The sequence below is a fragment of the Oncorhynchus tshawytscha genome, linkage group LG26, assembly GCF_018296145.1.
Source record: "Oncorhynchus tshawytscha isolate Ot180627B linkage group LG26, Otsh_v2.0, whole genome shotgun sequence".
NCBI classification, from domain to species: domain Eukaryota; kingdom Metazoa; phylum Chordata; class Actinopteri; order Salmoniformes; family Salmonidae; genus Oncorhynchus; species Oncorhynchus tshawytscha.
The window spans coordinates 32,974,950-32,989,682 of record NC_056454.1 but is presented as its reverse complement, the minus strand read 5'-3'; the positions used below and the strand labels follow the sequence as shown (position 1 = coordinate 32,989,682).

Genomic DNA, 14,733 nt, shown 5'->3' with positions numbered 1-14,733 from the left:
TGCCATCTGTAAATATGAATACAATTGTTAAACTACGAGCCTAGTTGGTTTAGCCACAGAAAAAGACAGGAACCTTCCGGCTAGACATGATTGGCTGACATAATGGATGGACTGGACATGCAGAAAGATGAGTTTGGATTGGTCTGCCACGTAGCACGCTTCTGTCTAAAACATGAGCTGGTCAGTATGTGTAGGTAATCCTTTCTAACCCAGCTTTTTTGAAAGATATCACGTAGAAGAACTGCAAAAGTGTTGCTCTCCACTTTCTGGATGACTGAGTTTTGAAATCAGTGGAATGCCAGGTGGAATTAGAGTATGATAGCTAAGGATATGGAGAAAATGATTGTGTTTGATTGCAAATTTGCAGAGGGAGTCTAAAAGAGAACACACAGAAGGCTGTTGTATAAAACACTTGTGTCCGGATTACATCTTCAAACTAAGGGCAACCATGGCATCTGTGACAGAGAGGGAGACGTATCCATCATGTATACGGATAAGATAGTCAAGCTAGCTACATTTTCAGATGTGATTAGTTTCTAATTTTGTCAGAAATTCATTTTTCATTTCAAGTTAAAGCGTACTGTTAGCTAGCTAGCTAACGACAGCTGGCTGGCTCGCTAGCTAACGCTACGTGTATGATCTGTGTAGTAATATTATTCGTATCTCAGAGCCATTTGCATTGCTGGTTATAGTCTAGCTAACATTGAACCTGGTTGGTTAGCTACTTGCAGATTCACGCAGGGTAGTAACGTTATGAGTTGGGATTATGGTTCATTGTTTAGCTAGCCAGTTATATGTCTAAACAAAATACTACACTGTGCAAGTAACCATTTCACTACACCTTCTGTATCCTGTGCATGTGACAAATCAACTTTGATTTTATTTAATATAGTATGTGTTTACCAGAGACGGTAATGTGAAGAATATGACCTGCACCAAAGTCAAATTAGGATATAACGTTAGGTCAACGAGACAGTGTCCAAGTTCTAAAATTCTCTGGTAGAAGTTTTAATTTCGTCATAGTCACAACCATAAGCTATTTCCGGTAGTTGGCTCGCCTTCAAATCAAATCGAATGTTTACAGTGCCATGCGAAAGTATTCGGCCCCCTTGAACTTTGCGACCTTTTGCCACATTTCAGGCTTCAAACATAAAGATATAAAACTGTATTTTTTTCAGCCCCCTTCAGCCCCCTTCTTCACAACAGTATCTCGGACCTGCCTGGTGTGTTCCTTGTTCTTCATGATGCTCTCTGCGCTTTTAACGGACCTCTGAGACTATCACAGTGCAGGTGCATTTATACGGAGACTTGATTACACACAGGTGGATTGTATTTATCATCATTAGTCATTTAGGTCAACATTGGATCATTCAGAGATCCTCACTGAACTTCTGGAGAGAGTTTGCTGCACTGAAAGTAAAGTGGCTGAATAATTTTGCACGCCCAATTTTTCAGTTTTTGATTTGTTAAAAAAGTTTGAAATTTCCAATAAATGTCGTTCCACTTCATGATTGTGTCCCACTTGTTGTTGATTCTTCACAAAAAAATACAGTTTTATATCTTTATGTTTGAAGCCTGAAATGTGGCAAAAGGTCGCAAAGTTCAAGGGGGCCGAATACTTTCGCAAGGCACTGTATTTGTCACATACACATGTTTAGCAGATGTTAATGTGAAATGCTTGTGTTTCTAGCTCTAACAGTGCAGTAATATCATATAAGTAATATCTAACAATTTCACAATACACACAAATCTAAAGTGAACGAATGGAATTAAGAATATTTAAATATTTGGGCGAGCTATATCAGAGCGGCATAGACTAAGATACAGTAGAATAGGATAGAATACAGTGTATACATATGAGATGAGTAATGCAAAATATGTAAACATTTTTAAAGTGACTTGTGTTCCATTATTAAAGTGGCCAGTGATTTCAAGGTTATGTATATAGGGCAGCAGTCTCTAATGTGCTAGTGATGGCTATTTAACAGTCTGATGGCCTTGAGATAGAAGCCTTTAGATAGAAGTCTCTCGGTCCCAGCTTTGATGCACCTGTACTGCCCTCGCCTTCTGGATGATAGCGGGGTGAACAGGCAGTGGCTCGGGTGGTTGTTGTCTTTGATGATCTTTTGGGCCATCCTGTGACATCGGGTACTGTAGGTGTACTGGAGGGAAGGGAGTTTGCCCCCGGTGATGCGTTGGGCAGACCGCACCACACTCTAAAGAGCCCTGCGGTTGTGGTGATACAGCCCGACAGGATGCTTTCAATTGTGCATCTGTAAAAGTTTGTGAGGGTTTTAGGGGCCAAGTCAAATTTCTTCAGCCTCCTGAGGTTGAAGAGGCGCTATTGTACCTTCTTCACCACACTGTCTGTGTGGATGGACCATTTCAGTTTGTCCATGATGTGCACACCGAGGAACTTAAAACCTTCCACCTTCTCCACTACTGTCCGGTCAATGTGGATAGGGGGGTGCTCCCTCTGCTGTTTCCTGAAGTCCACTATCAGCTCTTTTGTTTTGTTGACATTGGGTGAGAAGTTATTTTCCTGTCACCACACTCCCAGGGCCACGCAGTCATGGGTGAACATCCTTGTGGGGCCCCAGTGTTGAGGATCAGCGAAGTTGTTTCCTACCTTCACCACCTGGGGGCGGTTGCACAGGGCAGGGTTCAGACCCAGGGCCTCAAGCTTAATGATGAGCTTGGAGGGTACTATGGTGTTGAATGCTGAGCTATAGTCAATGAACAGCATTCTTACATAGGTATTCCTCTTGTCCAAATTGGATAGGGCAGTGTGCAGTGTGATGGCGATTCCATCGTCTGTGGATTTATTGGGGCGGTAAGCAAATTGAAGTGGGTCTAGGGTGTCGGGTAAGGTAGATATTATCCTTGACTAGTCTCTTGTGAGTTTATTTTCTGTAATAATGAAGACAAATGAGCTAAAGTAAAGACGTTGTCAGCTATATGATATGGTCATTATTTGAACTGGCTAGCCAGCTAACTTAATATGAACTAGCTAGCTAACAAGCTCGAAATGTACCAAAACATTGTTTCGAAAGTTTATTTTAGTTGCCTGGGTTGTTAGATTGACGGGTGGATTTATAGGTGTTAAAATACACCAGTTATGCTATTTTGGACCACCAGGCTGCTGATGTCATGCAGCCTGTAGTTTTTGTGTTTATACTTTTTCATAACGACAACGACAAGTTTGATGTCGGATGACAATAGAATGTTCATGATGCGACAACTGTCAATAAACCAGCCTTTAGTCCTGAAATCTTTGGTAGTTTAGTACATGGCCTCACATGTGAATCCTTAAAGAGATGGGTGAGGATAAGGCTTAAGAGGGTGTGAACAATGCTGAATGGGTGTAGACAAAGAGGAACTCTCCAGTAGGTTTACCAAAACATTTTCTCAAGGTCAACATTTTCTCAAGTAGGTCCTTTTCTCAAAAGAGAGGTTACAAATGTATCAACTTTCAAAACAGAATTACTTTCCCATTGTTCCTCAACTGTAGTGTATGATATGCCATTTTCTGGCTCTGAGTCTCTACTTTTGTCCAATGTAAAATTGCTATTTTGCTACATAAGACCGAACCCGTAACATATTTCAGGATGTTGTGTGACCCTGGAAAAAAAAATCAGAATTCATGTAAACATTACAGTTTTGAAAACATAGTTTGTCACAAAAAAGTGGTCTCTTGGCACAACTTACCCTGGGCATGGGGTAAATCGAGCCGAAGGTCAGGGTATGTTAAGCTGCCTATACATTTCTGTACTGAATTAAATATTACCACAACTTTTTAAAAACCATGTCTATCTTTATTTCCAAAACACAATTCAACACAATCACAATCGCTTGCAACCGACTGGCCTCTTCCTATGGACTACCACAGAGTACAACAGCCTGACCACTTCCTATGGACTACCAGAGTACAACAGTCTGGCCACTTCCTATAGACTACCACAGAGTACAACAGTCTGGCCACTTCCTATGGACTACCACAGAGTACAACAGCCTGACCACTTCCTATGGACTACCACAGAGTACAACAGTCTGGCCACTTCCTATGGACTACCACATAGTACAACAGTCTGACCACTTCCTATGGACTACCACAGAGTACAACAGCCTGACCACTTCCTATGGACTACCACAGAGTACAACAGTCTGGCCACTTCCTATGGACTACCACATAGTACAACAGTCTGACCACTTCCTATGGACTACCACAGAGTACAACAGCCTGACCACTTCCTATGGACTACCACAGAGTACAACAGTCTGGCCACTTCCTATGGACTACCACATAGTACAACAGTCTGACCACTTCCTATGGACTACCACAGAGTACAACAGTCTGACCACTTCCTATGGACTACCACAGAGTACAACAGTCTGACCACTTCCTATGTACTACCACAAAGTACAACAGTCTGGTCACAGTAGGCCATACTGTGGTATATTGTGTCTAAATCTATCCACCTGCCCAGTACTAGTCTGGTCTGCACTACAAAACAACCACAAACCATTTTGTACACAATGCATCACCGGCTATGTTTGAAGCACTCTCAGGATTGGCCATTGATTGGTTTAAATGGGAACAAAGGCTCCTAAGAACATTTCAGGCACGTCTGTTAGTCTACACTACAGCATGTGGATTGATTGGCTATTGAAACGAATAATGGGTAGTAAACATCTTGTAAACAAATATGATGTCCACTTAGCTTGACCCAAAGGATTCACAGCACAGAGAGCATCTTATCTACGTTTATCTAAGACGTCTGTTTCATGGGTTTGATCCTGTTTTAATGTAATATTTTTTTCTTAAGGATTTTTACTACGGAACTTTCTCCTCAATGTAGTAGTCAGTAACAATAGTATACCAGTAGGTGTCTTCCAGAAAAGTGTGGCAACCAAAGACACACTGTATACACACACACTTTACCTTGCTGTTTTTCTTCAAGAGAGTGTCTTGTAACGTTACTGTACTTACATCTGAGTTGAAGCGGAGTTGACAGATGTTACAGGAAATCACTTGTTTTTTCTTCGGAGGGATGGAGACTCCAAACGTGTGGTTTATTACAGCTTTCTGGACGGGATCCATCTGGAAGACAAGAAGACAGGAGAGTAATGTTTAAGTATTGCACAGGTTCTGGAGAGAGAGAGAGACAGACGGAGAGAGAGAGAGAGAGAGAGAGAGAGAGACAGACGGAGAGAGAGAGAGAGAGAGAGAGAGAGAGAGAGAGAGAGAGAGAGACAGAGAGACAGAGAGAGAGAGAGACAGAGAGAGAGACGGAGAGAGAGAGAGAGAGAGAGAGAGGAGGGAGTGGGAGAGAGATAGAGAGACAGACGGAGAGAGAGAGATAGAGAGACAGACGGAGAGAGAGAGAGAGAGAGAGAGAGAGAGAGAGGGAGGGGAGAGAGAGAGAGAGAGAGAGAGAGAGAGAGGAGGGAGTGGGAGAGATAGAGAGACAGACGGAGAGAGAGAGATAGAGAGACAGACGGAGAGAGAGAGAGAGAGAGAGAGAGAGAGAGAGAGAGAGAGAGAGAGAGAGGGGGAGTGGGAGAGAGAGAGAGAGAGAGAGGAGGGAGTGGGAGAGAGAGAGAGAGAGAGAGACAGAGAGAGAGAGACAGAGAGAGAGAGACAGACGGAGAGAGAGAGAGAGGAGAGAGAGAGAGAGAGAGAGAGAGAGGGAGGGAGTGGGAGAGAGATCTCCCTTCCATCTACTGTAATACATTAGGTGGTTCCCACAGCCAAGCGGCACCCCAGGGTCAGTGGGGATCAGAATGGGTAGATAGTGAACACCTTAAAGGAGGACATGTGGTAGCCTGGTAGTGTGCACTACCCGGTGACGCTCATCTCCAGAGATAGGTGTTCAAGACATATTAGATACTCAGACTGGTAAAAGAGCAAAGGGTAACACTTTACTTAAAGCATGCGTGTATAATTAACTATGACAAACGATAAACTGTGAGGACAAAGCACATGTAAAGGACTCCAGGATCATGGAAATGGAGGATTAATCACCTCCATTGATTTGCTTGTGCTTATAAGAGCTTTCTATTGTAGTTACACAAACACATTGAAACTGAAAGAAAAACCACTTGGGCCTTCTTTGTGAATCAACCCTCTGTTAATAAGTGGACTGTATGTGTTAAAAGGTCCTTTAAAAGTGCTTTTCACACTGCATGTTCTTAGCCCAGGGCTATCCTTAACGCTGGGTTAAAACTAACCCTCCGTTCGCTCAGGCATTCACTAACCCTGGGCAGTGTGCAGTGTGAACGTGACTATTCTGATAATACATGAGAGAACACAGCTCATTTCTCTGTAGCTCAGAGAACACCAGGTAAGATAACATACTATCTTATGGGCTGTGCTAAAAAATACATGTGAAACTTTTGACCACCAAGACATTCCTAGAGCAGTCTTTTTTTTTTTGGCCCCTTTTTCTCCCCAATTTCATGGTATCCAATTGTTGTAGTGGCTACTATCTTGTCTCATCGCTACAACTCCCGTACGGGCTTGGGAGAGATGACGGTTGAAAGTCATGCGTCCTCCGATACACAACACAACCAAGCCGCACTGCTTGTTAACACAGTGCGCATCCAACCCGGAAGCCAGCCGCACCAATGTGTTGGAGGAAACACTGTGTACCTGGCAACATTGGTTAGCGCGCACTGCCCCCAGGCCCGCCACAGGAGTCACTGGTGCGCGATGAAACAAGGACATCCCTACCAACCAAGCCCTCCCTAACCCGGACAACGCTAGGCCAATTGTGGACCTCCCGTTCGCGGCCGATTACTACAGAGCCTGGGCGCAAACCCTGAGTCTCTGATGGCACAGCAGTACAGCGCCCTTAACCACTGCGCCACTGCGCCAGAGTAGTCTTTAATGGTATTCATTCATAGTTCATCATAACTGCTGCTGTCAGACAAACATCCTACAGTACATAGAAAATAACAACAAGCTTCCGACACCTTGACGTGAGCCTGATCCCTACTACCAAATCACATGGAGACTGAATGAAGGCCACATTACATATTTGATGCTCTCTCTCCTACCTATTGCCAGCTAACATGCCGTAGAATAATAACATATTAGGCCACATTACATATTTGATGCCATCTCTCCTACCTATTGCCATCTCACATAGAATCATGAGATCAGGACTCCACAGAAGAGAGAACAAATACAAAAATACAGTATATCGAGAGGCAAGTTGTTCTTGGCCAGCTAATCAATTAACGTTATCCTACCATTCTATGTGTGCCATAAGTTATTCTACCATTCTATGTATACCATTAGTTAGTCATCCTACCATACTATGTGTGCCATTAGTTAGTTATCCTACCATTCTATGTGTGCCATTAGTTATTCTACCATTCTATGTGTGCCATTAGTTATTCTACCATTCTATCTATGCCATTAGTTAGTTATCCTACCATTCTATGTGTGCCATTAATTATTCTACCATTCTATGTATGCCATTAGTTATTGTTACGTTCGTTTAAAGATGATCACCTACCACGCTGCACCTTGGTCTATTTCATTTTGAAACGAACGTAACAGAAGATCCCACCACAAGAGGACCAAGCAGCGTGGCCAGGAGGAGCAGGGATCCTGGGCCCGGGAGAAAAGTAAGTGGAGGTGAGCATCCAGCCAGGACGGGTTGTTCCGGCTCAGCGCTCCTGGTTTCCAGTACGCCTCTTCGGTCCAGGATATCCTGCGCCGGCTCTACGCACTGTGTCGCCAGTGCGCCTTCACAGCGCAGTGCATCCTGCGCCAGCTCCCTGCACTTGCTGGGCTAAAGTGAGCATCCAGCCAGGACGCATTGTGCCAGCTCTATGCTCCAGACATCCAGTGCATCTCCACGGTCCAGTATATCCTGCGCCGGCTCTACGCACTGTGTTCCCAGCGCGCCTCCACAGTCCGGTACGTCCTGTGCCTCCTCCCCGCACTCGCCCTGAGGTGTGTGGCACCAGCCCGATGCCACCTGTACCAGCCCCACACATCAGGCCTCCAGTGCTCCTCCCCAGTCCAGTACGTCCTGTGCCTGCTCCTCGCGCTCGTCCTGAGGTGTCCTGCGTGTCACCAAGCCCGGTACCACCAGTGCCGGCCCCACGCACCAAGCTTCCGGCAACAGTTCCCAGTCCAGAGCTTCTGGCGACAGTTCCCAGTCCAGAGCTTCCGGCGACATTTCACAGTCTGGAACCTCCAACAACGGTCCACAGTCCGGAACCTCCTGAGGCGGTCTAAAGTCCGGAACCTCCTGAGGCCGTCCACAGTCCGGAACCTCCTGAGACGGTCCACAGTCCGGAACCTCCTGAGACGGTCCACAGTCCCGGAACCTCCTGAGACGGTCCACAGTCCAAAGCCTCCAGTGATGATCTATGGCACGAAGCCTTCAGTGATGATCCATGGTCCGGACCCTCTAGTGATGATCCATGGCCCGGAGCCTCCAGTGACGATCCAAGGTCAGGAGCCTCCAGTGACGATCCACGGTCCGGTTCCTCCGGGGGACGATCTATGGTCCGGAGTCCCCGGCAACGATCTACCGTCCGGAGTCCCCGGCGATGATCCACGGTCCGGAGCCTCTGGCGGCGATCAACGGTCTGGTTCCTCTGGCGACGATCTACGATCTGCGGGACGTAGACCCCGCTCTCCTCGAGGATCCGCCAACTTCGGTGGCGACTCTGGTGCGGGGATCATCGCCGGGATGATCCCCGCACCAGAGTCGCCACCGAAGTTGGCGGATCCTCGAGGAGAGCGGGGTCTACGTCCCGCACCAGAGCCGCCACCGAGGCTAGATGCCCACCTGGACCCTCCCCTATAGAGTCAGGTTTTGCGGCCGGAGTCCGCACCTTTGGGGGGGGGTGTACTGTCATGCCCTGACCTTAGAGATAGTCTAGTTCTTTCAATTCTATGTTGGCCTGGTATGGTTCCCAATCTGAGGCAGCTGTCTATCGTTGTCTCTGATTGGGGATCATATTTAGGCAGCCTTTTCCCACTGGGTTTTTGTGGGATCTTGTCTATGTCTAGTTGCCTGTGAGCACAACATTAGTTTCACGTTTCGTTTTGCGCTTTATTGTTTTCTGTGAGTTTCATCCAATAAACATGTGGAACTCTACGCACGCTGCGCCTTGGTCCATTAATTCAACCAACGATCGTGACAATTAGTTAGTTATCCTGCCATTCTATCTATGCCATTAGTTAGTTATGCTACCATTCTATATATACAATTAGTTATCGTACCATTCTATCTATGCCATTAGTTAGTTACGCTACCATTCTATGTATACAATTAGTTATCCTACCATTCATGTTAGCTTTTATTTGAAGAGCTATTTGAAGAACTGTCTAGTCTGGAGAGAGAGAGAAAAGGAGGGGGAGAAAGAGAGCGCAAAGAGAGAGAGTTGCATGTGCTTTCGTGAGGATGTACAAAAGGTCTGAGCTATATGCCCCCTCTCTGTTCTCTGTCCCTCCATCTATCCAACCCCCCTCTCTCTCATTCTCTATCTCTCTACACACACACACACACACACACACACACACACACACACACACACACACACACACACACACACACACACACACACACACACACACACACACACACACACACACACACACACACACACACACACACACAGTAGTGGTGTCATAATGTTGTTTACCCACACGACCAGAGCCAGCATCCACCAAGCCATCCAATCCAGTAATACTTTACAAGGCTCCACTCCAAAATGGCACTCTATTGATAGTGCTACACAGTGCTCTACTTTTGAACAGGGCCCTTAGAGCTAGGGAATCAAATCAAATCAAGCTTTATTTACACAGCACAATGTGCTTTACAGGAAAAAACAAATTAAAAACAATGAAAATAAAAAAGGAAATATTTACTACACAACCAACATAAGATAAAAAACAAAAGAATGACACAAACTGAACGACTAAAAAGCACCCTAAGGAAAAGGAATAGGGTGCCATTTGGGACGCAGCCTTTACAGGTTATTACAGCCAGGCCAGGTGGATAACAGCCAGTTAGAGGCCACCACCTCTCCTTCCTTTAACTAATAAGAAGGCTTTTAATATCAGGATAAGTGCCAAGGCTTGATGCTGCCCACCCACACCATCCACACACATACAGTATACAACTTGTTACAATTACTGTAAGCAGCAGCACCTGAGAATCATTTAAGCCTCCAGATCAGAATCAAATCAAATCAAATCAAATGTATTTATATAGCCCTTTGTACATCAGCTGATATCTCAAAGTGCTGTACAGAAACCCAGCCTAAAACCCCAAACAGCAAGCAATGCAGGTGTAGAAGCACGGTGGCTAGGAAAAACTCCCTAGAAAGGCCAAAACCTATGAAGAAACCTAGAGAGGAACCAGGCTATGTGGGGTGGCCAGTCCTCTTCTGGCTGTGCCGGGTGGAGATTATAACAGAACATGGCCAAGATGTTCAAATGTTCATAAATGACCAGCATGGTCGTATAATAATAATAAGGCAGAACAGTTGAAACTGGAGCAGCAGCACGATCAGATGGACTGGGGACAGCAAGGAGTCATCATGTCAGGTAGTCCTGGGGCATGGTCCTAGGGCTCAGGTCCTCCGAGATAGAGAAAGAAAGAGAGAATTAGAGAGAGCATATGTGGGGTGGCCAGTCCTCTTCTGGCTGTGCCGGGTGGAGATTATAACAGAACATGGCCAAGATGTTCAAATGTTCATAAATGACCAGCATGTTCAAATAATAATAAGGCAGAACAGTTGAAACTGGAGCAGCAGCACGGCCAGGTGGACTGGGGACAGCAAGGAGTCATCATGTCAGGTAGTCCTGGGGCATGGTCCTAGGGCTCAGGTCCTCCGAGATAGAGAAAGAAAGAGAGAATTAGAGAGAGCATATGTGGGGTGGCCAGTCCTCTTCTGGCTGTGCCGGGTGGAGATTATAACAGAACATAGCCAAGATGTTCAAATGTTCATAAATGACCAGCATGTTCAATAATAATAAGGCAGAACAGTTGAAACTGGAGCAGCAGCACGGCCAGGTGGACTGGGGACAGCAAGGAGTCATCATGTCAGGTAGTCCTGGGGCATGGTCCTAGGGCTCAGGTCCTCCGAGAGAGAAAAGAAAGAGAGAATAGAGAGAGCATATGTGGGGTGGCCAGTCCTCTTCTGGCTGTGCCGGGTGGAGATTATAACAGAACATGGCCAAGATGTTCAAATGTTCATAAATGACCAGCATGTTCAAATAATAATAAGGCAGAACAGTTGAAACTGGAGCAGCAGCACGGCCAGGTGGACTGGGGACAGCAAGGAGTCATCATGTCAGGTAGTCCTGGGGCATGGTCCTAGGGCTCAGGTCCTCCGAGAGAGAGAAAGAAAGAGAGAATAAGAGAGAGCATATGTGGGGTGGCCAGTCCTCTTCTGGCTGTGCCGGGTGGAGATTATAACAGAACATAGCCAAGATGTTCAAATGTTCATAAATGACCAGCATGTTCGAATAATAATAAGGCAGAACAGTTGAAACTGGAGCAGCAGCACGGCCAGGTGGACTGGGGACAGCAAGGAGTCATCATGTCAGGTAGTCCTGGGGCATGGTCCTAGGGCTCAGGTCCTCCGAGAGAGAGAAAGAAAGAGAGAAGGAGAGAATTAGAGAACGCACACTTAGATTGACACAGGACACCGAATAGGACAGGAGAAGTACTCCAGATATAACAAACTGACCCTAGCCCCCCAACACATAAACTACTGCAGCATAAATACTGGAGGCTGAGACAGGAGGGGTCAGGAGACACTGTGGCCCCATCCGAGGACACCCCCGGACAGGGCCAAACAGGAAGGATATAACCCCACCCACTTTGCCAAAGCACAGCCCCCACACCACTAGAGGGATATCTTCAACCACCAACTTACCATCCTGAGACAAGGCTGAGTATAGCCCACAAAGATCTCCGCCATGGCACAACCCAAGGGGGGCGCCAACCCAGACAGGATGACCGCATCAGTGAATCAACCCACTCAGGTGACGCACCCCTTCCAGGGACGGCATGAGAGAGCCCCAGTAAGCCAGTGACTCAGCCCCTGTAATAGGGTTAGAGGCAGAGAATCCCAGTGGAAAGAGGGGAACCGGCCAGGCAGAGACAGCAAGGGCGGTTCGTTGCTCCAGAGCCTTTCCGTTCACCTTCCCACTCCTGGGCCAGACTACACTCAATCATATGACCCACTGAAGAGATGAGTCTTCAGTAAAGACTTAAAGGTTGAGACCGAGTTTGCGTCTCTGACATGGGTAGGCAGACCGTTCCATAAAAATGGGGCTCTATAGGAGAAAGCCCTGCCTCCAGCTGTTTGCTTAGAAATTCTAGGGACAATTAGGAGGCCTGCGTCTTGTGACCGTAGCGTACGTGTAGGTATGTACGGCAGGACCAAATCAGAGAGATAGGTAGGAGCAAGCCCATGTAATGCTTTGTAGGTTAGCAGTAAAACCTTGAAATCAGCCCTTGCTTTGACAGGAAGCCAGTGTAGAGAGGCTAGTATTGGAGTAATATGATCAAATTTTTTGGTTCTAGTCAGGATTCTAGCAGCCGTATTTAGCACCAACTGAAGTTTATTTAGGGCTTTATCCGGGTAGCCGGAAAGTAGAGCATTGCAGTAGTCTAACCTAGAAGAGACAAAAGCATGGATTAATTTTTCTGCATCATTTTTGGACAGAAAGTTTCAGATTTTTGCAATGTTACGTAGATGGAAAAAAGCTGTCCTTGAAATGGTCTTTATATGTTCTTCAAAAGAGAGATCAGGGTCCAGAGTAACGCCGAGGTCCTTCACAGTTTTATTTGAGATGACTGTACAACCATTAAGATTAATTGTCAGATTCAACAGAAGATCTCTTTGTTTCTTGGGACCTAGAACAAGCATCTCTGTTTTGTCCGAGTTTAAAAGTAGAAAGTTTGCAGCCATCCACTTCCTTATGTCTGAAACACATGCTTCTAGCAAGGGCAATTTTGGGGCTTCACCATGTTTCATTGAAATGTACAGCTGTGTGTCATCCGCATAGCAGTGAAAGTTAACATTATGTTTTCGAATAACATCAGACCAGATCAGAATAACAGAAGACCTTAAAGAGGGCACTTATGCAGTGTACCTATAGTCATTACTCGGACCACTTCATGGTCACGGTAGTGTTATAAGGAGACACAAAGACAAAGGGAATAAAACATCTAAAGTAGGCGGTAATAACATTGTACATGTGATGTGTTATTGACAATATTGTGTATGGTGCTATATTGTTATTGTGTATGGTTCCACACTGTAATTGTGTATGCTAATTGTGTATGTGATCCTTGTTGTGTATGGTGCTTATTGTATTCCTTCCAACTGTGCATTTTCAACCCTACACAAAACAACACTTGAGAAAAATAACTTTAACTGTCATTCAGTGACTGTTAATTAAATTCCAGTGATAAGCAGACAGAGAAAGCTGCAGGGCTAAAGCAGGGACGGCCAGGCTGTCACTGTCCAATTCATTTCAATTATACGTTCCTGTCATCTCCTGTTCACCTCCTCAATGCAAATCATTCTGGTAAACAAATAAACTGCACAACCTCAACATGTTACTGCTGAGGCAAATATTTATATTAACCTTGATTTATACAGGTCAGTCTTATGGAGATCAAATCTATGTCAAAACATAATGAAATAAAACAGGTAGAATATAGAGTACTCTAGTGTAGAGTAGGTACAGTATGTAATCATAAATAATCCCTTTAGCATGTCGCTACGCCACTCAGTGTCAGAGTTTCGCATGCCTGACTGACAGAGGATGATGTACAGGAAGAATTGAGGCAAGTCTCTCTCTCTCTCTCTTTCTCTCTCTCTCTCTCTCTCTCTCTCTCTCTCTCTCTCTCTGTGTGTGTGTGTGTAATACTACCAATTACCTACCAGGACCAGTGATGACAGTAATAACATGTTGTCAGACTTAGTGTCAGAACCCACGAGCCCACTTGTCCTGTTACAGGATGCATTTGACAATATAATGAATGGGAAACAAAATGCACACTCTAATTCAATCATTGCGGTCTGGCACCTCTCTCACCAAGTGCACATCAGAGGAGGCTGGTGGTAGGAGCTAGAGGACAGGCTCATTGTAATGGCTGGAATGGAATTCCTGGAAACTGAGTCAAACGTGGTTTCTATATCTTTGATGTGTTTGATGCCGTTCCATTTATTCCATTCCAGCCATTACAATGTGCCTGTCCTCCTATATCTCATCCCACCAGCCCCCACTGGTGCACATGAACAATCAACATTTACAGTGCCTTGCAAAAGTATTCACCCACCTTGGCATTTTTCCTATTTTTGTAGCATTACAACCTGTAATTTAAATGGAATTTTATTTTTGATTTCAATGGACATACACAAAATAGTCCAAATAGATTAAATGAAAAAAATTACTTGTTTCAAAAAATTCAGAAAATGTTAAAACGGAAAAGTGGTGCGTGCATATGTTTTCACCCCCTTTGCTATGAAGCACCTAAATAAGATTTGGTGCAACCAATAACCTTCAGAAGTCACATAATTAGTTAAATAAAGTCCACCTGTGTGCAATCTAAGTGTCACATGATCTCTCACATGATCTCAGCATATATACACCTGTTCTGAAAGGCCCCAGAGTCTGCAACACCACTAAGCAAGGGGCACCACCAAGTAAGCAGCACTATGAATACCAAGGAGCTC

General features: G+C 45.2%; 1 protein-coding gene across 1 annotated transcript in view; it reads right to left on the bottom strand.

Annotated features, from left to right (window-relative positions):
* znf385b (zinc finger protein 385B) overlaps positions 1-14,733 on the bottom strand; it is a 160,054-nt gene that overhangs the window by 26,915 nt on the left and 118,406 nt on the right. The window contains exon 4 of the mRNA XM_024389610.2: positions 4,991-5,101. Within this exon, the coding sequence (XP_024245378.1) occupies positions 4,991-5,101 (111 nt within the window). The remainder of the gene's footprint in view (positions 1-4,990; positions 5,102-14,733) is intronic.